This window comes from Primulina eburnea, chromosome 10 (assembly GCF_022965805.1).
Source record: "Primulina eburnea isolate SZY01 chromosome 10, ASM2296580v1, whole genome shotgun sequence".
Lineage (NCBI taxonomy): Eukaryota > Viridiplantae > Streptophyta > Magnoliopsida > Lamiales > Gesneriaceae > Primulina > Primulina eburnea.
Window position 1 is genome coordinate 33400615 of NC_133110.1, and position 24691 is coordinate 33425305.

At 36.4% G+C, this 24691-nt stretch overlaps 1 protein-coding gene and 1 pseudogene across 2 annotated transcripts; both read right to left on the bottom strand.

Moving 5' to 3' along the window:
• Positions 1–873: 873 nt before the first annotated feature.
• LOC140803307 (agamous-like MADS-box protein AGL8 homolog) lies at positions 874–8628 on the bottom strand. Of its 2 annotated transcripts, XM_073159121.1 has the most exons (8): positions 8248–8628; positions 7091–7169; positions 6547–6611; positions 6344–6443; positions 6014–6053; positions 2342–2385; positions 1885–2003; positions 874–1252 (listed from the first exon to the last, which is right to left on the bottom strand). In XM_073159121.1, the coding sequence occupies exons 1-8, from the start codon at positions 8430–8432 to the stop codon at positions 1129–1131; spliced, it is 756 nt and encodes a 251-aa protein (XP_073015222.1). In that variant the 5' UTR covers positions 8433–8628; the 3' UTR covers positions 874–1128. The 2 variants fall into 2 exon arrangements, with proteins under 2 accessions (XP_073015222.1, XP_073015223.1); XM_073159122.1 differs by lacking the exon at positions 6014–6053 and having other exon boundaries at positions 2342–2383; positions 8248–8627.
• Positions 8629–12189: 3561 nt separating this feature from the next.
• Positions 12190–16208, bottom strand: LOC140802859 (UDP-arabinopyranose mutase 3-like; annotated as a pseudogene).
• Positions 16209–24691: the final 8483 nt, after the last annotated feature.

Consider the following 24691-nt stretch of genomic DNA (forward strand, 5'->3'; position numbering starts at 1 on the left):
ATGATTGGATTTTTTATGCGACACATCACACATATGCTTACCTGGAGTGTTTCTCCTTTTTTTTAAAAAAATGTGGCGGAATTTTAATCTTTTGATCATGAATTAATTACGTCAATATACAAGATATTATTGGAATATAAGAAAATTACTATCGATGTAGCATAGAATAGCTCGAATAAAATTAAATAAATTGGAGTTTCCATATTTGTCATCTTCTGTAAGACAAAAAATTTTGTGAGACGATCTCACGGATCGTATTTTGTAAGACGGATTTTTTATTCGAGTCATCTATAAAAAAACATTAGCTTTTATGCTAAGAGTATTACTTTTTATTGTGAATATCGGTAGAGTCGACCCGTCTCACAGATAAAGATTCACGAGACCGTCTCACAAGAGACAAACTCCTTCTGCAATATTATTCCGTGAATTTAGCAAAAATTCTAAAAATTAATTTGGCCCCCGTTGAAGAAATTAATGATCATTTAATCATACTTATCAGGCTATCGCTGACTAATTCCATTTTCATTAGGGTGGTCCTATGAATTCTAAAAAAAGAATTTTTTAACATAATATATTTTGAAACAACAAACTTATATTTAAAATATATATTTATATATAATTTATTCATTTTAAAAAAATTAATTGCCATTTTGCATTAGAACATAATACTAGTAAGTAGTAAATAAACATATATTTTGGGCAATTTCATATTCCCATCAAACATAGATTTAAAATTTATGAAAGCTTTCTAATACGAAACTAAAACAGTATACTCTGTATAGGGCACACCAAATAGGGTTCGTAAAACATACAGAGCTTAATGAATCAAGCGCGCATAGTTGAATATTGAGAGACGAGAGTGTTACTCGGACGTAACATAACATGTTTCCCCTTGAATACATATACAATGCATGTGTTTTTCATAGGAAAACATAACAAAGATTTGAAATCTCTTCATGTCACGTCATATTGAAGGCGTTAGTCGCACTCTAAAGTTACATGGACATGAAAAAGAGGTACATTTTCATAGAAATCCATCACATTTTTTCCTATGATTTTTTTTTTTAAAATTTCACATTTACCTCTTTAAAAAACATTATTGTAAATGTTGGGCATGGTGTTTCTTAGTTAACCATGTAAATGTGGCATCATCCATTGAGGCATTACTGTATTAGATGATGGAATATGTTGGTTTGGAGTTCCTTCATTGCCTCCATTGCTGGTGTTCTCTCCCATAGGTTGATAAATTTTACTGCATCAAATCATATATAAAAATCTGCGTAAAAATTTGGATACTTTAATGATTGACGATCTATAACATAGTGAAAAGGTTTACATATATGTACTAGCATTTAGAGTATAAATAAATGTTTGTTGCTCAAGATGCTTGGAAAAATCTACTTTCCTGTTGATTCGCCTTTTGCAGCTAAATTTACTTTAAATAAGCAAGATCTATGATCTTTTTTTTTTTTTTTTGAAAACATATATATTTGACTTTCAGCGATTTTTGCCCTCTATATTATCAAATTTTAGTTTTTGTCTGTTATCTTTATCAATTTTTTCGACGTGATACTGATATGACACCTATAAGATGCCTGTAGCTCTGCATGATGCTGACGTGTAAGTGTTACGTAAGCATTTTCAATTTAAAATGGCTAAAAGATACAAAACTATAATTGAAACATAAAAAACCAAAATTATATCTTTCTCTTTTTATTTTTTAATCAAAAAGCATAATAATCTCAAGGAGTTTATGAACACATAAACAAACTTGGTGAAATACCCTCTAATTAATTATGCTTGAAAATCACTAAAAAAAAAAAGAGAGCATATGATCGCCATTTAATTTTCCACTAAAATATTCAATGAAATCACACTGCATACCTGATATTCAAGGAGCTCAAAGGTTGCGTTAAGCCGAAAGACGGCGAGTTTAGCTCCTGGTTTTGTACTTGTTCCCACTGATTTATGGTCACACCTGGTTCTTTTTCCTTCTCTTTCAGCTGTAGGTGTAATCAACAGCTAAAACTGTAGTTTAGATCTACTCGTGCTATCGATTTCGTAAAACTATACATCTTCAAAATGTTAATATATACATAATGCAAGATTTTTCCGTGCTTTTCGAGCAATGTAGAATTCTCCAATCAAAATCTCAATCTGGTCTCAACCAGCTAAGCATAAATGCCATTGACATCTCTCTATAGCAACATTCTTAAATTTGAAATAGCTTATACATTTTTAAAATGATATGATATCAACTCGCGTCGAATATTATATTTATACATAATCTTTCAAAACTATTTTCGAATATTTGTATTGAAAATCATAGGAAAAATTTTACCCTTTTTGCGAGCAAGTTGTTTTGCTCCTGCAAGGCCTTGTCCTGCAACAAAAAGAAGGATGTTAAATTGTTTGGGTTAAAAATAATTAATTATGGAAGCCCAATTTAATGTTGAAGCTCAATTAAATTATATAAGCCCATAACAGATTAATTCTTATCAATTCAAACCGATCACGTTAAACGTGGGAGGAAAGAAATGGAGATCGTGCGAAGGTAGCGGGAAAGATCATGGGCTCATGGGGAGTGGAGAGAAACGACACCAACGCTGGGAAGAAAAAGACATCGGTACACAGAACTAGAGGACACACAACTCAACACGCACAAAATCTGCAAAAACTCTCTGCTAAAAATTTAATTTTCGAGCACTATTTTTTCAAGCTTTCCAGTATATTTCTAGCATTTCACGTCTTCTCATTTTAGATTTCAGCAACAAGTTATTATATTTTTCATGTCTTTGATGAATTCCTACAGTTTTGTAAATTCAAAATCATGTCAGGATTTATTTGCATCGATTCATAATAGTTTTCTTTATTTTTGCATCGCATTTGTTTTAGGAGACTATAACTGACAGTCTAATTTAAAATTCACGTCGCTTGAATATTTAGAAGTTAGATTTTATCTTTTTCACACAAATCGGTGCAACTTCGCACCTGGCACGCCCACAAATCTCAAATATTGTGCAAACATAAACATTATATTATATGCAAACCAAGTTAGAAAAATATATAATCTACAAATTATTCCGATATAAATGAGAAGTCCTCGAGTCGAAGGAAATAAAAAATTATAATCATCCTTATTTTAGATAAAATTAAATCAAATAGACAACTTTTTTTATATCGGGGAGCGGGTGGTTTTTTACAATTGACTCTCGACTTCGAAACCTCGTCCCAAATATGGGACCATGCTGTGAAATGAACTACAAGCAATCGGCAATTTAGACAACTATCAAAACTAACATTAATTAAATCTTAATTTAACAAGCCTAAATTCTTGGACTTAAAGTTTCACTGACTCAAGAATCCTCTAACATATTAAACATGAAAGGAGCATATGTATTGTGTGCGCCACACACACACACAAATAAATATAAATATAAATATAAATATATATATATATATATATATATATATATATATATATATATATATATATATATATAGTTTTGATATGTTCAAATCTACTGTGCACACTTATGTGAGCATCGATTATATTATATATGTGTGATGCACGGGGCTGAAGATGGCGGGGGGTAATTTTCGGTGCCATTAGGTTGTATGGATAATAAACGGGTCTTGGCAGGCTTCAAGGCGAATCGAACATGAATGAGCGGACCTCGCACTAGAATGAGAAGGATTCCAAAACTGTTCAGCTATAGGTCTGTACAGTTGAGAAAGGGCTAAAAAGATTTGATATGTACTACTCATATTAGAAGATGCTTCTTCTTTTCTGAAGCTCATCACATAAAAACTCCAAAGTTGAGCTTGCTTGACTTATGACAATTTTGAGATGGGTGACCCCTGTAAAGTTTTCTAGGGTGCGTGTGAGTGAGAACATAGACAATTTTGGGATAAGTGATGTGAGAACCAATTTTTCCCACCATATGATTAGTCATTGTAAGGAAATTTACGAGTATAGGATTTCTTTGATTATGGTATTAAAATAAGATATGTATATTGGAGAATATTTGATATGGAAATCTTTGATGTCAAGATATTGATACATGCACTTGTACAAGCATAATTTCGAAATTTATGGGAATTAATACAAGATCATGGAAGATTTGTGCTAGGCTTAAAGAATGAAGGCATTATATTGCATATGATTTTCGAAAATCCTCCTAGATTAAATGCCAAAATTGGTGATGGTTAGATGTTTGGTTAATTGGAAGGAAATCATCAAAACCTTGCACCAAAACCATTGGATCTAGCCACCATATTTTCAAGCCAAATCAAGGGTCATGAGATCAAGAAATCTCACAACTTAGGTAGATGAATTTTCGAAAATAGGCAAGGACATTGGAGTCAAAATTGATGAGATTGGGCATGATTTTTGGTAAGATTTGAATACCAAGTTTAGCTCCCTTCTCCTCCCCTATAAATATCACATCAAGCCTAGCATTCCCTAGCCCAAATTTTCGAAAATCCCTTGCTGAAATTCTCGAAATTCAGCAGCTTCCCTAGCCGAAACTCTACCCGAAAATCGTCCCGAAGTTAGCCTAAAAATCAATCCGAAGCGCTATCCGAGCAAGCACAAGAAGCGACATAAACCCCGAAGCCAAGCATCCATGTTTTTAGCATTCAAACACTGTAAGTGGGCTATTTTAAATAATTAATTTTGATTATGCATTCTTCGTGTGTTTTTGAAAATACGGTCGAGTACATGTTCTTTTCTACTCCTTTTCTTGTGTCGAATTGTCATACTGTTTTACGCACTGTGAGGAGTCAATTGTATATGAGTGGGAATCCCAACCAAGACGTACCCTTACGCGGTGGGGGATATAACCGCTATACGGCCTCGCCCCTTAGAGGAGTAAAAATTAGGGACTGACGTCAGTAAACCATAGAAAGTTAGATAAATCACAGTGGTTGATAAATCTTATGCATGTGTTATGAAGTATGTATGCAAGTCATGAAAATCTCGAAATTTATGCATGTTGTTTTATTGTGCTCGATATGCCCCCACTTGCTGAGTATTCCCAAATACTCACCCCCCTTACAACCATTCCCAGATAAGCTTGAAGAAAAACTCAAGGAAGAAGAGTCTGATCAATTCTGGGGATGATGAGCATGCAAGAATTTAGATTAAGTATATTATGGTTATCTAGTTTTACGTTTCCGCATTTAAACTCTACTGTTTTTGGAATTTCGGTATTGTAAAGACAATTGTTATTTCCTTTGAATTATGATTTATAAAATGGTTTCGGTTTACACTGTACTAAAAAGGCTTGTTGTTTCGATTGTGTGATTGTTAAACAACGCCGGTGTCGTCAACCTTGAGTTTCGGGGTGTGACAAGTGACCTCCTAAAAAGTTTAATAGGGTGCGTGTGAGTGAGTATATATACAATTTTGGGATGGGTGACCCTCAAAAGTAAACGTGCTTGATTTGGGCAATTCTGGGATGGGTGACTCCCTGAAAAGTTTCCTAGGGTTCGTGTGAGTAAGGACATAGATAATTCTGGGATGAGTGACCCTTGGAAAGTTTCATAAGAAAGTTTCATAGAATGCGTGTGAGTGAGACCATAAGCAATTTTGGGATGGGTGACCCCCAAAGATAAGTGTGCTTGACTTAGGACAATTTTAGGATGAGTGATCTTCTAAGAAGTTTCTTATGGTGCGTGTGAGTGAGGACATAAGTAATTCTGGGATGAATGACCCTTTACGAAGTTTCTTATGATGCGTGTGAGTGGGCACTTAAGCACGCTGGAAAGATCCGTTTTATTACAGTGAAGACAGTTGTGGATTAATCTTTTTATCAATATATCATATAAGTCATATACAGTTCTTACCGTAATAAAAAATTTCACTGGAACTGGCCAAATTAAGATAGAATTCGGAAGTTTAAATATTAATCATAATGATATAAAAATAAACATAAGATACAATCAATAATCAATGAAATAGTAAAAGATTACATAAAAATTAACATTAAGTATCAGAGTGCTTTTCACCTTTTTTGAAGCTCAGAAATTGATTCATGCATAAGTTGATGCTGCATGCATGAGAGAATCAAAATTAAAGTAACATTGTTAATTAATTAATATTGTTGGCTATGAAAAAATAATAATAACATGACAATCAAATGTTTATTTTCATTTTTTTAATTTTTAATACTACCACTAGATAATTATAAATAATAAACATAAATGCAAAGGAAATTTCATCTCTCATTTTGAAAATCTCGGACTACTAATTTGGTAATCTAAGATGAGTTTCGCGAGAATTTTTTTTTTTTTTATGAAATGTATATCAGTTATTCGTCGTAAAATTTCTGAGAGATACCTTGCGAGTTCGAATATGTTTGAGAGAATTATCGAGCTGATATTCCAAGGTTTGCAGTTCTTTAAGACGCAGGGAATCCAGATCCTCTCCCATATAGTGCCTGCAAATATCAAGTTGATTATTTATTTAAATATTTCAAAAATAATTAAGAATATAATTATTGATAATTAGTCAAAATTAATTAAATAATCTTATTTACTGACCTTTGGTTTCTTTGCAAAACCTCCATTCTAGCCTTGACCTTTGCATATTCAAGACTCCAGCTTACCTATTTAAAATTTATTTATTATATTACAACAATTTTATTTTTGCTGAAAAATCGAATGTTCCCGTACTAAATTTAATTAGTTATGTTCGAATTAGAGATCCTAATTACAATTAGCAATAATAAATGAAAAAAAAACCAGAAGAATGGACACTAGCTAGATTTATACATATTGGTTTTAGTCTTGACTTGAGAGTTTCGTCGACTATTGTCAAAGTATCAAATTTTGACGACGATAAAACCAAAGATTACAAAAGAAATTCACAAGAATACAGCCCGAGAAAATTTTTTTTGATTTCTCTTATATAAACATAACATATATAAAAAAAAAGTCCCAAGAATTAATACTCGTATATAAAATAAATTTGCATATAAAATTTTCAAAAAAAAGAGGCTGAAACCCTTTCCAACCCTCTCGAAACACATGAAAACTAATCTCATTGGGAACGATCTGCGTTCGCTAACAAACCGTGTTTATATACCGGTGATTCATGGTTGGGCGAAGTCAGCTTTCTTTCAGCATAGGAATATTGCTCATATCGTTCGAGTATCCTTTCCATGCTGCAAAATATAAAATGAATTAATTAACCAAACAGGGCATGTAATAATAAATTAGATATAGGAATTCATGATATGTATAATAATATAATATATATTAAATATAAGATATTAATAATTAATAATTTTATAAATATAATGGATATGTTTTTCCAATTAATACTATATAATCACTCTAATTTCAATTACCCGATAAAAGAAGAGACTATTTTTCCATGGGAATACATATATATAACGTTTAACATTTGTAAAAAAAAATAAAAAGTACTTTTTGTCTTATATTAAAGAATCGCAGATGAAAAAGGAGCGGGGCCGCTGCTCTTTTTTTTTTTTTTTTTTATTTATTACAACACGAGGGGATTTGAACTCAGACGAGCTAGCTAATCTGACAAAGGTGAGACCATTGGACTACACGTCGAATCTCGAGTCGCTGCTCATTTTAATAATAAACAAATCTAAATACATAAAACAAAGGAATATCGAATTCTTTCACTAATTATTTTGAGAAATAAAGAAAAATAACATGTGTGTTTTTGAATCTTCGGATGGAAAAAAGGTTTAAAAAATCAGAGAAATCAATGGGAATTTAAATTTTAATTATTTATTTCATTTATTTTGCATGGACAACTGTATGAACTGCTCTGTTCATGAATATTTAAAAATTTGTAGAATTTGAAGATTGAGACTCAATCAATTATCTCTTGATATATATATATATATAAGAGACATACAAAAGAATTCAGAATCATCATGAAATATCAACAGAAACAAATGAATCAGCTCAAAAATCACATTTCCCAATGAAGAAAAGTTCAAGAAATTCAATGTTCGATAATTATTTTTTAAAATAAAATAAAAATAAAAAAATTTACAGAAGCTCTTAACATACATATTAATCATATTTTCCCAAGGAAAAAACCCCGAAAAATTCTATTTCCACAAGCTAACTAGCCATAAAAGTACAGAAAACATAAACAAGAACACAACAGATCCAAGAAATTACAAAGCTACATCTTATATATACACGTATGTATACATACATATATATATATACACACACACAGAGAGAGAGAGAACATACCATGAATCAGTAGCATATTCAGCGAGCTTTCCTTTGGTGGAGAAGACGATCAATCCCACGTCTGCATCACAGAGAACAGAGATTTCATGGGCTTTCTTGAGAAGCCCCGATCTTCTCTTGGAGAAGGTGACTTGCCTGTTGATCTTGTTCTCTATTCTCTTCAGCTGCACTCTTCCTCTCCCCATTTTACTCGCACTTTTGATTCGAATTTATTTGATCTTCCCCTTTTAAAACAACCAAACAAGAATCTAATCAATATATATACTTACACACACACACACACACACACACACATATATATATATATATATATACACGATTATTTCTATATACACATATATATATTTGCTGTCTGCAGCTAACCACTGGAACACTCTATATGGTAAACAGTAGTATGGTTCTTTATAAAAGGGGTAATTTCGATGAATGGTGGGAAAGCGGTTTCAGATGTGGGTATGGGTGGTTTTCCGAAACCATCGTGGTTTCGTCAAAATTGTTGTCGAGTTGTAATTGGTTGGATTTATGGGAGATTTTCTGACGCTTTTTTTTTACACACGTGCGTCACGGATTATATAATAAATATTAATAATAAAAGGTTTTTTTTTTTTTTTGCTTTTTACTGTTAATAGTTAGTCTGTGCTTTAATTATCATTCATTGACTAAGAGAAACATCGTACATATAGAGATGTAATCGAATCGAGTCGAGTCGAACCGAATTCTTGAATGTTTGAGCTTGATCATTTATAATCGACCTGAGCTCGAGTTTTATTTAACGAATATATACATGGCTCATGAGTTTATTCTAGTCTTTATCGAGCCTAAACAAGCTTAATAAATATGAATTATACATGTAAATTTTCATTAAATTAATTAAAAAATAAATTATATATTTAAAGAAAAATATATTATTCTTATTAAAATTTGTAAATTTATTATGATAAATAAATTTAATAGATTTTTCTATATATTTCATAAATAATATGAAAAATCAATAAATCAAATATCAAAACTATTATTTTTTCATCTAAAAGATTACTCATGAACTTATCAACGAACATGTTCACGAGCTAACGAGCCGAATACTGTAAAGCTTGAGTTTGGTTTGTTTATCTTAACGAGCCTCATTAAACACGCTCAAACGAGCTTTTATCGAATCGAGCTTCGAATAGCTCACAAACGGTTTTGGTTCGTTTACATCCCTACATACGTATAATTTTTTAAATGAAATCGCTTTATTGATACTTGATTAAATTAAATTTTTGAAAAACATTAAAAATAGTCTTCTATGCGCCCTTTATAAAAGTTGGTAATATTAGACATTTAATGAATTGGGCGAAGTAGGTAACGAAACGAAGAAGTACCTTTTTGTTTTATGAATTTAGCGTTTTTCATTTTGATCATGTTGTTGATCATTCACGATTTTAGTGTACTAGCTTGCATCTTTTTTCTCTTCAATTCATTCTTGCCTCTTCTCACTGGAATACTGAGAAGTCATCGGACACGTCAGCATTTTTCAACGATATGTTATCATATTATGGAACCACATCAGCACTTAGAAAAACTAAAATTCAACAAGAGATGATATATTTAACTGCAAAAAAGAAATTGCCCTAGTTTGGTGACAATGAGTAACTTGTTGTGTTCTTGCAGGGCTTTGAAGAGGGCGGGTACACTTTATCATTAAATGGGATATACATTGTTTTAATGAGCTCTCATATTCAAACTTAATTTCTGTGGGCTTTAGGGCAGGACGATTCACGTTCATACTTCAGCTTTAAAGCAAAATTTTAATTTGTTTTCCTAGAACCGAATTTCATATCCACATTTAATTACTTTTCGCAAAAGGAAACAATACATACCAATAAATAAAAAAGGAAAACTACATTTTTTATATATATGTTTGTATTTTTACAATTTTGATTTTTATACTGTCTAATTTCAATCTAATTCGCTATCTTTTTTTTTTTTTTTGGAAATTTGTTATTTTTTTCCTGACGTGGTGTTTTTGTGACACTAACGTATGTCTCAGGACTTTGCACCTCACAGGATTCAAACTCTGGTAATTCCACACATTTATATACTATATTATCAAACATGAGAACATGATAATAACTACCTAGAGAGAACACCAATTTTTTTTTTTCAATTTTACCCTTATATGATACTATTATTAAATTTTTGTTTTTTGTTTTTTTTAAAAAAATTCAGCACACACATTTTTTTTCGACAATTCAAATATGAATTTAGTCCCTCCATAATTTGTTAAATTTCACTTTAGTTCATCGATAATGATAAAAAAAGATTGCACACATACACACGCATCGCGTGTGCAGAATAATTAGTATATAATGATGCGTGTGCAGAATAATTAGTATATAATGAAGTGTGTACATGTCCATGTGTATGCGTGATGCAATTTAAAATCTAAAGAAGAAACCAGGCGGGACAAGATTATTGTAGTTCCGTCAACTTGAAGATTGCGCTGTAAAGTCAACAATTTTTAACATTTTTATGAAAATACAGACATGGTCTTGACCCTAAATACCTAATCGTTGGGACCTTCCAACGTTGCTATTTTAAATAATAAAAAAATTATTTGAATTTTGTACATAATTATGTGCATGTTCGATAATTTTTTTTATAAGTACTTTTTTTATAAAAAAATTCAATTCAAATATTAAAAATTAAATTTAAAATTTTATTTTTTCAGATTTTCAATTTTTTTAAAAAAAATAAAAAGAAATAGGGAGCTCAAAAAAGAAAGAAGGGTCAAAATCTCTCACGTCTCTTCTCTTTGGATAGTTTGATTAAATGTTTATAATCTATCGCAACTTTTTCAAAGTATAAACAAACAAGAAAAAAGAAGCATATTTTCACACGTTGTTTAAATACTATTTAAAACTTATACAATCATTCAAATTTGAATCAATTTCTAAAGCTTCTTGCAAGTTGAAAATTAACCTCATAGCAATTTCATAAGACGATAGTCTAAGGTATTATCCTAACACTGACTTCAACGATCTTTATATATTTTCACATGTAAGGTCCATTAAAAAAATCGTAGAGACTACATGTAAAAATAAATGTGGATTATTAGATATACATTCAAGACAATACAATGAGTAGGTTGAATTCTATCTCAAATATCGTAGTCCTAAGTGTAAGAATAAATGTAGATGGTTAGATATACATTTAAGAAATTAAAATACGCTGAATATGTTGAATTCTATCCCACATGAGATTTAGAAAATACACTGAGTTGGTTGAATTCTATCCCACATGAGATTTACTAGACCTACTTTCATATGACAAATTTATCTGGTGAAGTATATGCTACACGAGATGTAATTGCAGCAAAATCAATCCCTTTCGTTTTTCCAAAAGTGATATAATCCCCCATAAAATACGAGGATTCCATGTAGTATTATAATGTCGGAGAAATGTTGTTTTTTCTTTAGCTAGCGCTAGCTAAAACAAGTTGTCCAATCTTTTGTTTCTTATTTATTGTAGCAGGATTCTTGTCCCCGATATGACAAGAGATGCCATGAAATATATAAATTAATATTTATTATGCAATTCAAACACAGAACATGGGCAATGTGTATAAAAGAAAACCCATATCTCCATAAAGCATCCTACCTGGACTCAACTTTCTAACAAAACCAAGAATCTTGAACGAGTCACTTTGAGCCAAATCTCAGATGACAAATAAAAGAGACTTAAATGCAATGAATAGAACATATAAACACTAAATCATGCACAACTAAATCCATTTGCAGACAATATTAACAATGTGGTGGTTCTCCAACTCAAATAAAAACTTGCTAATCTCTATACCCGAAAATTAATTCTACAAGAATGTGCTAGTGTTTTCGAGGTGTGTTTCTACTTAGCAATGTCGTTGGGTAGAGCGGCTAGTGTTTTCGAGGTGTTACGCTTGTCTCATGTTTCGATCCATGTTGCATCCGTGAGCTTAATGAAATAATCGTCCACCTTACCGAGATTTGCCTTCACTTGTTTGGAGATTTCGAGGTAGCATTTTTGGAAGAGCCACAGATTGGAAAAATGGGATCAGCTCCTCTTGCAAATAGATACCTTTGTATTCCTTCTTGAGGTTCACAAAATGATTGCTAGCTTTGTTGTGCCAAATGTACGGCAAGCCAGTTTTGACACCCAATCCCAAATGATCGCAAATCACCAAAGACGAAAAACAGTTACAGCCCTCAAACGTTGGATCTCCAGATGAAAATACAGATGCATGTAAAAGCAATCTAGCATACTATTATACTATTATGTAGCCTAGACTAGACAATACTAATACCTTAGTGCACCTGCCTGCCCACATGTCGTCGTAGCGTCCAATTGGCTGTCCATCACCCATTAGTCCAAAGTACATAGCCGGGCCTATCAATTCACGGTTGAAGGCATGATCATGCCATACATTGGGAAGATGGTATCCTTTGAAATAGACATAACTGCATCAACAAACATGAAAATGACAGGGTATAATTGGTATCTAAAATGCAGAAAAAAGTAAAAAGAAACAAAGGTTGAATTGTAATTGTCACGCCTCGAGACAACGGTGTCGGTGACATCCGGCATTGTTAATCAAATAACAATAAGCCTCATACCAAATAGCCAAATACCAGTATATTTCATAAATTTTCCATTGTGTTTACAAATGAAGAAAAATACAGAGGTTGCGGAAGCGAAAAGTACAAACATTACTAAGAAAGACAAAGGAACACTAATGGACTTGAATATCCAAAACTTGAATTACTTCATTCTAATTTTTTACCAGCCCCAGTACTGCTCATGCTCATTTTCTTCTACTTGTTCTTCATTCTCATCTGGAGAGGGACGTAAGGGGGTGAGCATTTTGGGAAACACTCAGCAAGTAGGGCCGATCGAATACCAAAAAACATTTGATACATAATACTTTTAAAACATTCTTCTTTTACATAACATAGTATATCATAGTTGGATGAACATAAGTTAATCATTGAACAAATCAGAGTTTCAGAGTTGGATGAACATAAATCAGATTTAGTACAATCAGAACTTCGAATCAGAACATTTCATAATAGAACTTATCAGATAAACTGATTATAATGATCATGGCCTATCCTTGACATTGGGCTCCCTCTAGGGCCTTCTCCTATAAATGGGCTCCATCTGGAGCCTTTTTCCGCATTCGGGTTCTCACTCACTACAAGAAAAACGCCATATAACAACACACATACGACAACGGTTTTTGTGAAAAACCGTTGTCGTAGAGTTTTTAACAACGGTTTAGCAAAAACCGTTGTCTTTAGGGGGCCAAAGACAACGGTTTTTTAAAACCGTTGTCTTTTTAGGGTCAAAGACAACGGTTTTCGGGTCAATGACAACGGTTCTATGAAACGTTGTCTATTAGCGCGTTTTTTTGGAGAATCGACAACGGTTTTAAGAAAATGTTGTCGATTAGCGTGGTTTTTGGACAACAACAATGGTTTTGGAAAACGTTGCCAAATTTAGCGATGGATTACCGTAACACCGTCGCTAAATTTAGCGACATTTTAATATAAACCGTCGCTAAGTTCACATTCGCGACGGTTTTGTATACACAGTCGCTAATTATAGCGACGGTTTTAAGTCAAACCGTCGCCTACTAAAAATTAGCGACAGTTTAATGACATCCGTCACTATATTTAGCGGCCGTTTTGAATAAAACGTCGCTATATTTAGCAACAGTTTAAAGCCAAACCGTCGAAAAATTAAAACATGCGACAATATTTCAAAATCCGTCGCTAACTTTAGCAGCGGTTTAACCCAATCCGTCGCAAAATACGGCGACGATCTTATCAACACCGTCGCTAATTTAAAATTCACGACGGTTTAACCAAAAACCGTCGCCAACTCACTATAAATACCCATATTCCGGTCCATTTTCCTTCACAACACTTAAAATTTTTCTCTCTTACACAATTTCATCCCTTCACACAACACTTAAAATTTTTCTCTCTTACACAACACTTAAAATTTTTCTCTCATACACAATTTTATCACTTTACACAACACTTAAAATTTTTCTCTATTACACTTAAAATTTTTCTCTTTTACACGATTTTAGTTTCAATTGTTAGTTTCTTTTAGATTTATTAAAATATTAAAAGAATTTTTTTATTTTTCGAAACAAATTAGCGACGGAATTCTTGATTAAAGACTGTCGCTAAATGTAGCGACGGTTTGTATATGCAGACCGTCGCTAATTTTAGCGACGGTTTTTATATGCTGACTGTCGCTAATTTTAGCGACGGCTTTGAATAAAACCGTCGGTGATGAATTTAGCGACGGTTTTAAAACACCGTCGCAAATGCTACCTACCACAACGGATAAAAACCGTTGTCGTTGAACGGACTTTCAACAACACCCTCAGTTACAACAGTTTTTAAAAGGCTATCCATTGTCGTATGCCGTTTTTCTTGTAGTGTCTGGGGCCTTATCCTATAGACAAGCTCCCTCTGGGGCCTTTTCACTCACAGGTTTTCTCGATGCACCATTATCACATTCAAACAAATAACTTATCATTCGGAGACAAATTGGTTCGTACAAAATGACACCAACATAGAATGAAACGGAGATGCATAAACAAACAAACAGACGGAACGAAACGAAACGATTTGAAGTAACTTAGTGATTTTTGAAATCCACAATTATTCACATCATGCAGCAGACGGTCGAATTTTAAAACATATATAATCTTTAAAACATATAAACTCACTTACCTGAAGTACTGTTCCAAAAATCTTGGAATGAACAAGTTGGAGCTTGACACTGAAAAACCAATCACCTTTCAAAAATGTTTGCGCTTAATTGAACCGTTGGATCGATCTGAATTTTGGATATGTTGCTCCAAACACGTGTAGGTATATTCTGAATGGTGGAGAGCGGATTTAGACAAAATAATGAGCAAAACTTTCTGAAATTGGGCAGAATTTTTGGTACTCGAAAATTGCAAATTTTGTAGAAAACTTTTGATGTTTTTTTGGTGTGATTTCACTCATTCTTTTGCCACTATTTATAGGCACCGATGTGACTTTAGGCATTCTCCCTCCATACCAAAGGTTGCATGGTTTATGGGATTACTCACCAATGTGACTTTAGGTCTTCTCCCTCCATGTCAAATGTTGCATGTAATTTATTCTCCTCAATGTCATAATTCATTTTCAATGAAAAAAAAAAATCAACTTGGTACTTTGTTTCTTTGTATGGTAAAATTTTGGGTCTTCACAGTAATTTTAGACCTATTGTTACTTTCCAGAGGCTTGACAAGCTGAGTCAGTGCATCATAGTCCGGTATGTCGATCCAAAGCCCATGAGACACTGTAGTTGGTACACCTTCACGAAGGCTGAAGGGGTATCCCCAAACAAAATCGGTGGCATCACGGTGAGGGTCATAAAGATTGTTGAAAAAGAATGGAGATGCTGCTCAAGAGCATTAATTTCCTTGCAAGATGGATCTTTAGCAACCTGCGTGATTTAGTAAATTAACAAATGAAAATTTTAAACATAGTTATAACTTTGAATTCTAGGCCAATAATGTTTGCTGAATGCCTTTCAATAGAGACATGAAGAACCTGAAAGAGATGGGTGTTCTGCACCACAGTAAAGTAAGATTACCATATTGTTTAGCCAACCATATATATGTATTTAAACAATGGAGGAACATTAATCTTACACCATTTGCAAAAAAACATTTGTTTGATAGCCGATGATTGAAAAATACCACGTTACGACTATAAGTCGAAGTAACCACACAATAGCACAACGAACAAAAAAGTGGGACTCAAATTATTTGAATCTGAACACAGACACAGACAAACAAAAAGAGTAAGCGGGATAAAAGAGAAAATTTCATCTAGGATGATATCTAATATCGTATACGATCTGGGTTTATCGGACCCAAATCGATCAACCATTCAACCTGAGGGAGCTAGGGTGCTGAGTAAATAGTGGCTTACAAGACTGAAAATGTGGCTGCAACATTCTTAATTTTTTTTTAAAAATTACCAATCATGTACAATCCAATGTAAAAAAGTTCTTGAAACTTCTTTTGCTTCAGAGCCAAGAACACTAGCGAGACCAGATCTTTAATTAGAATTCGGTCGATCATCTCATCAAAAAACCAAGCAAGCAGTAAGTTAGAAAAGAATATTGCAGAAGATTATGTTAACTTTATGGGAAAAAAACTATAATAAACAAATGAAACTAATATTTTCTGGGAAAAAAAATTTAGAGATGCAAGATCATTCCAGCGTCGCCAGTGGCTAAGCATGATCCTTAATATTAATTGATGAGATCCGGTTGAATTAGGTAAGTTGGGTCGGGGCAATCCGCCTAATCGGATAAGAATTTTATGAAGTCGGGTAATCCACCTAATCGGATAAGAATTTTATGAAGTCGGGGCAATCCACCAAATCGGATAAGAATTTTACGAATGAAAATGAGGAACAAAATATATCTTGAGACGAAGATATATCCGTATGTTAAAAATTTGGCCATGTGTATGTAGTAGGCCTTGGAAAGGATTATCAAGAAAAAGGAACAAAGAGCAGAAGAAAAATATCCCTTGCTCAACTTGTTGGTAACGGCTTTGACAGTTAGCTTTACATATATATAAGAAAGTCACACTTGTGGATATATGAGTCAGTGAGTGTCCATAAGTGAGAGATGATTCATTCTGTAAAATACTCTTCTTGATTTTCATAGTGGAATCCTATTGTTTCAGGCTGTCGTTGATGTAGGTTGAAAAACCAAACCACGTAAATTCTTGACTCGTTATTTTGTGAATGATTCTTTTTGCTTGGTTGTGGTGAATAATTTCATCAAGTGCGTAAAAACAAAAGTGCCAAATAGATTGAGATATAAAGATTTCGGTCAATTGTTCAATCCATAATAGAAAAGAGTGCTTTAATTGTGTGATCATGAATCAATAATCACTACAAGTGGTATCAGAGCCAGGTTGTGAGATATGGCGACGTCAAAGTTCGATCTTGAAAAGTTTACTGGCACAAATGATTTTAGTTTGTGGAGGATCAAGATGAAAGCTCTTCTTGTACACAATGGCTTATTCGATGCCATTAATCAAGAAGAAGGTGTCACCGGGAAAGAAAAAAAGATGTTTGTGGAAACAGAAGCAAAGGCCCATAGCGCCATCCTGCTATGTCTAGGCGATGAGGTGCTTCGAGAAGTCGCGGAAAAAAGCACGACTCTAGCGATGTGGAAGAAATTGGAAGGCCTTTATCTCAATAAATCTCTGGCGAACAGATTTTGTTTGAAGAAATGTATCTATACAATAAACATGGAAGAAGGAAATAACTTAAGCAAACACATGAAAATCATCCTCGATCTCAAGAACATCGATATTAAAATCAATGAGGAGGATTATGCAATTCTGCTATTAAGTTCTTTGCCAAAGTCCTACGAACACTTTGTTGACACCATGCTTTACGGAAAAGAATCATTAACAATTGCAGAGGTTAAATCGGCTCTTAACTCAGAGGAATTATAGAAAAAACCTGAAACAAAGGAGCATGTGAATGGTGAAGGTTTAATGGCCCGAGAAAGAGCGATCAAGAAGGAATCAAAATCTCAAGAAACAGATCTCGATCCAAATCCAGAGAAAGGTTGAGGTGTTTCATATGACATAAGGAAGGACATTTTAAGCGTGACTGCCCAGAAAGAAAGAAGAAATATCCAAAGAAGAGCATGGAAAACTCTGATGCAATAGTTGCGAGTGATGGCTACGACTCTGCGGATGTTCTGGTTGCTTCCGTATCTGAATCTAATGAATCATGGGTATTAGATTCTGGATGCTCATTCCACATGTGCCCCAAAAGGGAATGGTTTCGGGACCTAGTTGAAGAAGAAACCGGTTTTGTGCTTTTGGGAAATAACAAGACATGTAAAATTCTGGGTATTGGGAACATCATGCTAAAATTTCCTCACGGATGCCAAAGATTAATCACATCAGTGAGGTACGTTCCTGAATTGAAAATGAACTTGTTGTCTATAGGAATGTTTGATACAAGCGGTTTCAATGTGAAGATCGAAGCTGGAATCGTGAAAATTTCAAAGGGGTCCTTAACTGTGATGAAAGGCACCAAACAGAATGGTTTGTACACACTCGAGGCAGAAACAATAGTTGGTCGGATTGATTCAACCATGACAGCAAAAAACAAGACACAACTATGGCACTTAAGGATGGGACACATAAGTGAACCAGGTTTGGTTGAACTTAACAAACAAAATTTGTTGTGTGGTGACAAGATAAGACTACTTGATTTCTGTGAAGACTGCATATATGGGAAAATTCACAGGGTTAAGTTCATATCTGCTAACATAAAATCAAAGGGAATTCTCGACTACATACACTCTGATTTGTCGGGACCTTCAAGGGTGCAGTCCAGGGGTGGTTCTAGTTACTCATGTCTATAATCGATAATTATTCGAGGAAGCTCTGGATCACTATATTAAAAATCAAGGATCAATCTTTTACAGCCTTTAAGTGATGAGAACACGGAGGACCAAGCTCCAAGGAATGCATGTGATTCTTTAGAGTTACCGGAAGGACCAATCACGAGGGGACAACTGAAGAGATTCAAAGATTGCAAGGGCTCATGAACAATCAACTAGAACTTGCAGGCAAGGAGAAAAGTCCCGAGGGGTTCGTGATTCACGGGAGCAAGTGCGGGAGTCAGTGGAATGCGGTTCAAGTGCTAAAATGTGAAGAAAATGACTCTGGACCAGAAGCCTCCGTGCTAGGGCGGCCAAACTTCACCGCCCCAGCGCGATGCAGCCGAGAAAATTTCTTCTTTCCTTATTTAGAGTTTTAATTATCTTGGTAACTAGATTTTGATATCTTTTTTATATGTAAACATATGATGGACGAAAATTAACAGACATTTCAGATTTTTATTGATTGAATATCAAACTTTTGAGATTTTTCTCTCAACTTTCAAGGCTCTTGCTTTGTTTTTCAAAATCAAACTTATCAAAGTTTTACTTTGTTGCGTTTTTCGATCGTTCTTACGCGGATTGTCAAAGACGAGTTCTTTGAAGGTTCGTTCGAGTGTCGATTGTTTTCTTGTGATTATTTGTTGCTAAACCAATCATAGTTTAGAGGTGAATATCACTTAATACTTGATTCAAAAAGGTCGGGGAAACAACACGTATTCCTTGTTCGTTATTAAATTGAGGGCGTGATTCATATTTAATCGTGTTTTGTTTTTATTCGTACGTGGATTCACATCATTTGTAGGGATGTAAACAAACCAAACCGTTCGCGAGCTATACAAAGCTCGGCTCGATAAAAAGCTTGTTTGAGTTCGTTTGTTAATCATATCAAACCAAGCTCAAGCTCGATTTTGAGCTCGACAACTTAATCAAACCAAGCTCAAGCCTAAGCGTATTCGGCTCGTGAGCTCGCAAACATGTTCGTTAATAGGCTCGCGAGCTCGAACTCGGATCGTTTAGGTGGCTCGTAAGCTCGAGCTTGACTCATTTGTTGAGTTGACAAATAAAAATATTAGTACTAATAAAAGTTAAACTTTTATGTCTAATATAACATTAGTTCATAGATATATTTAATTTTAACAAGCTCGAATCAAGCTCAAATTCGAGCTCAATTATATGTTTTACGAGCTCGAAAACGAGTCGAGCTCAAGTCAAGCTTGTTAAATATGATAAACGAGCTATTAATAAACCAAACTCGAGCCAGGCTTGATTAACATGATAAACGAGCTTTTAAAGAGTCGAACTCAAGCTTTTCACAAGCTTAGTAATTTCAAGACAAGTCAAATTCTAGCTTGATGATAAAATCTCGAATAAAGCTCGAGCTCGAGCTCTATCCATCTTAAACGAGCCAAACTCAAGCCAGATGATAAAAGATCGAATCAAGCTCGAGCTCAAGCTTGAGCTTGAATTAATCTTAAACGAGCCAAGCTCAAGCCTGATACTGTTCGGCTTGGTTTGGAACGTTTACATCCCTAATCATTTGGTATCAGAGTCAGGTTCATTGAATTCAAGTAAGTTTATCGAATTACTTTCTCATTCTATTTTCAGATCTGTGTTATTCTTTCGTTCCTTTTCAGATCTGTTTTTTTTGTCATATTGTTCTTCGTCAGTTTCCGAAATTTTGGTGATTCTTTTTTTTGTTGGGATTTTTGAGTAAGTACTCAGCAAAAAAAAGAGTACAAAAATTCCGAAAATTCACCATTATTTCTCTTTGGTATTTTGTTCTATTCCTTTTTTTTTGTGAGTCATATACAAGTGTCTCACATATCTTTAACACAATTTATATAGCCAGGTCCCTTCCGAGCATTGTTGTTTCACTTTTGTAGGAATTTGATGATATATTTCCGGAGGAGCTACCTCAAGGACTACCACCATTCAGGGGAATTGAGCACCAAATTGATTTTGTACCCAGGAGTGCATTGCCAAATCGTCCAACTTATAAGAGCAATCCGGAGGAGACTACGGAGCTTCAACGGCAGATAAGTGAGATGCTAGATAGGGGTTTTGTGCGTGAGTCCATGTCACCTTGTGTTGTACCTATTAAGAAAGATGGCTCATGGCGTATGTGTGTAGATTGTAGAGCAATCAATAACATAATCATTAAGTATAGGAATCCCATACCTAGACTAGATGATATGTTAGATGAATTGCATGGTGCTTGTATCTTTAGAAAAATTGATTTGAAGAGTGGTTATCACCAAATTAGGATGAGGGAAGGTGATGAGTGGAAAACTGCATTTAAAACCAAATATGGGTTATATGAGTGGATGGTCATGCCTTTTAGCTTAACTAACGCTCCTAGCACCTTTATGAGGGTAATGGACCATGTCTTGCGTGCATACATAGGAAATTTTGTTGCTGTTTTTTTGAAGCCATACATAGCAAAGACTTGGATGAGCATGTTGGTCACTTGAAACTTGTGCTAATCACACTAAAGGCTGAAAATTTATATGCTAACTTAAAAAAATGTGATTTTTGTACAAGCAAACTTGTCTTTCTTGGTTTTGTGGTAAGCTCACAGGGAATACAAGTGGATGAAGACAAGGTAAGTGCTATTTGAGATTGGCCATCGCCTACTACTGTTGGTCAAGTCCGAAGTTTTCATGGACTTGCAAGCTTCTATAGGAGGTTTGTAAAGGGATTTAGTACATTGGCAACACCGATGACAACAGTAACCATAGAGAACGTTCCATTCCATTGGGGCGAGGAGCAAGAGAAGTCTTTTAATTTTATTAAGCAAAAATTAATTATTGCTCATTTACTTGTTTTACCTGATTTTGCTAATACCTTTGAAATTGAATGTGATTCTTCATGTATAGGTATTGGTGGAGTCTTGATGCAAGGAAGTCGACCGTTGGCGTACTTTAGTGAGAAGCTCAATGGAGCAGCGCTGAACTATCCAACGTATGATAAAGAGTTCTACGCACTTGTGAGGACTCTTGAGACGTGGCAGTACTACTTGAGGCCTAAGGAGTTTGTGATTCATACGGATCATGAATCCTCAAAGCACCTTAAGGGGCAACAGAAGCTGAACAAGCGGCATGCCAAGTGGGTGGAATTCATAAAGACATTCCACTACATAATCAAATACAAGCAAGGTAAGGAAAATGTAGTGGCCGACGCACTATCACGGAGGTACATACTGATCTCTACCTTGGAATCTAAAATTTTGGGATTTGAGCAAGTGAAAGAGTTGTGATACTCACGGGAAATTTTGGGTCCGATTCCAGCAAGTGTCACTAGTCCAGACGCAGGTTCTGAAATTACCCTAAGCCTGAAATCACAAATAAGATCGTTAGGAGGGGGCCAGAAGGGTGTCCTAGCGTAGCCCCTCCGACGCTCAAGTCAGATACTGAGGATATATGGGGGGAGCAGCTAAGGGTGCTGCTGAAAACAATATTCAATCCCTGAATTAATATTCAAACCTGGTATTTATAAGAGAATACCTGGGCCCTTGATGGGCCTGTCTTCCATTTGGGGTTGGGATGTGCCAGGGGTAGTGGGCTCATCCATGGGGTATCACCAGTCTCCCCCTCTCGAGTCGAACTGAATCGCAGGTTCGAAGTTCGATTAATTTTGTTGTCCTCGGTTTACGGGGCATAAGTTGTGCAATTTGCTCCTACCGCTCGTCCGTATCCAAAACTTTGGCAATAAATCAAGTCGTAATCCCGCTCTGCGGGGAAAGATTTGATCTAGCCTTCCTCCTTGATCTGGTCACCTCCTTACAGAATTTCCACTGCAATTCATTCACCAGTTCTCCATCGCCTGGTAATAGCACGCTCCCACATACACTCGCCTCACCCTCGCCCAACCACCTAGCCCTCACGCCTTCACCCAACCAGCTAGCCCTCTCGCACCCGTGCCACACCTTCGTCTCGCCCTCGTCTATGCGCGCCTTTGCTTCACACTCGACCCTCGCCACTCACCCTGCGCGCGCCTCGCACACAGCAGCCAGCTCGCCCTCACACCCTCGCCCAGCCGCCTACAAGCCCTCGCCCACAGCCGCGGAAGCTCTCCCACACATCTCGGACGCTCGCCCGTGCAAGCCACCTCGTCGTGCCCGCACGCTCGCCCTCGCACCTCCTCGCCGCTCTCACCCTCGCCCAAGCCTGCCCGCACGCTCGCCTAGCCTCGCCGCATCGCACACCCTCGCCCACAATAGCACATGCTCGCCTCGCCACCATCGCTAATGTTGCCTCGCACACAACCGCCAGCTCGCCATCCCACCCTCGCCTGTGCAAGCCACCTCGCCGTGCCCGCACGCTCGCCCTCGCACCTCCTCGCCGCTCTCACCCTCGCCCAAGCCTGCCCGCACGCTCGCCTAGCCTCGCCGCATCGCACACCCTCGCCCACAATAGCACATGCTCGCCTCGCCACCATCGCTAATGTCGCCTCGCACACAGCCGCCAGCTGGCCCTCCCACCCTCGTCCAGCCGCCTGCAAGCTCTCGCCCACAGCCGCGGAAGCTCGCCCACCCATCTCGGACGATCGCCCGTGCAAGCCACCTCGCCCTACCCGCACGCTCGCCCTCGCACCTCCTCGCCGCTCTCACCCTCGCCCAAGCCTGCCAGCACGCTCCCCGCGCAAGCCACCTCGCCCTGCCCGAACGCTCGCCCTCGCACCTCCTCGCCGCTCTCACCCTCGCCCAAGCCTGCCCGCACGCTCTCCTAGCCTCGCCTCATCGCACACCCTCACCCACAATAGCACATGCTTGCCTCGCCCGAGCGCCACGCTCGCCCAGCCCCGCCGACGCTCGCCCGAGCCCTCGCATCGCCCATCCTCGTCCAGTACGTTGAGAATTTTGATATATTCCCTTGCGAATGGTTGTCATCGCCCATTCTCGATCCCCGTAATTTTTGCAGTGGCAAGCATTGTTCGTTAACGACAAACGAAATAAATTTTTCTAACACAATATGCCCTCGTCGCCCCCATCTTCACGGTCCTCTACTAAGATTTTGAAGGGAAATAGTCTTCACTTCCCCGCACCCTTGACTCCTCTGCCAAAATAGTCCTTAGCAGGAAAAACAAAGTTTCAACCTCTTCACCTTCTAACTCATCTGTTAGGTGATGCCTTAGCAGGAAAATAAAACTCTCACCTTATCATCTCGTAACTCCCCTGCTAAGCCGGGACTTAGCAGGGAAAATCAAACTTCAACCTCCTAACCCTCTGACTCCTCTACAAGGCTCAGCCCAAGTAGGATAATAAAACTTCAACACCCCCACCCTCTAACTCTTCTGCTAGGTGCTACCTTAGCAGGAAAATAAAAATTTAACACTCCCACCCTCTTAAATCCTCTGCTAGGTGATACCTTAGCAGGAAAATAAAATTCAACACCTCCCCTTCTCTGTCCCTCTGCTAGGCGATGCCTTAGCAGGAAAAATCAAACTTCAACCTCCTCACCCTCTGCTCCTCTGATAGGCAATGCCATAGCAGGTAAATAAAATTTTTCTCCTCCCCATCTCTGCTCCTCTGCTAGGCGATGCCTTAGCAGGAAAAATCAAACTTCAACCTCCTCACCCTCTGCTAGGCGATGCCTTAGCAGGAAAATAAAATTTTTCTCCTACCCATCTCTGCTCCTCTGCTAGTCAATGCCTTAGCAGGAAAATAAAAATTCTCCACCCTCACCCCCTAACTCCTCTGCTAAGCCAGACCTTAGCAGAAAAATAAAAATTCAACACATCCACCCTCTAACTCTTCTGCTAGGTCGGGCCTTACCAGGAAAATAAAAATTGAACACCTCCCCCTCTAACTCCTCTGCTAGGTCGGTCCTTAGCAGGAAAATAAAAATTCACCACCCCGCCCTGTAACTCCTCTCCTAGGCGTTGCCTTAGCAGGAAAATAAAAATTCACCACCTTCACCCTCTAACTCCCCTGCTAGGTCGGGCC

What these genes read in the sequence shown, in the direction of transcription:
- LOC140803307 (XM_073159121.1), bottom strand. Translation starts at nt 8,432, where the DNA reads ATGGGGAGAGGAAGAGTGCAGCTGAAGAGAATAGAGAACAAGATCAAC. An exon ending in AATTTCTGAGCTTCAAAAAA is followed by an intron (nt 2,386 to 6,013) that starts GGTGAAAAGCAC and finishes TCTTTTTGTTGC; the next exon opens with AGGACAAGGCCTTGCAGGAG. An exon ending in ACAACTTGCTCGCAAAAAGG is followed by an intron (nt 2,004 to 2,341) that starts GTAAAATTTTTC and finishes TTACACCTACAG; the next exon opens with CTGAAAGAGAAGGAAAAAGA.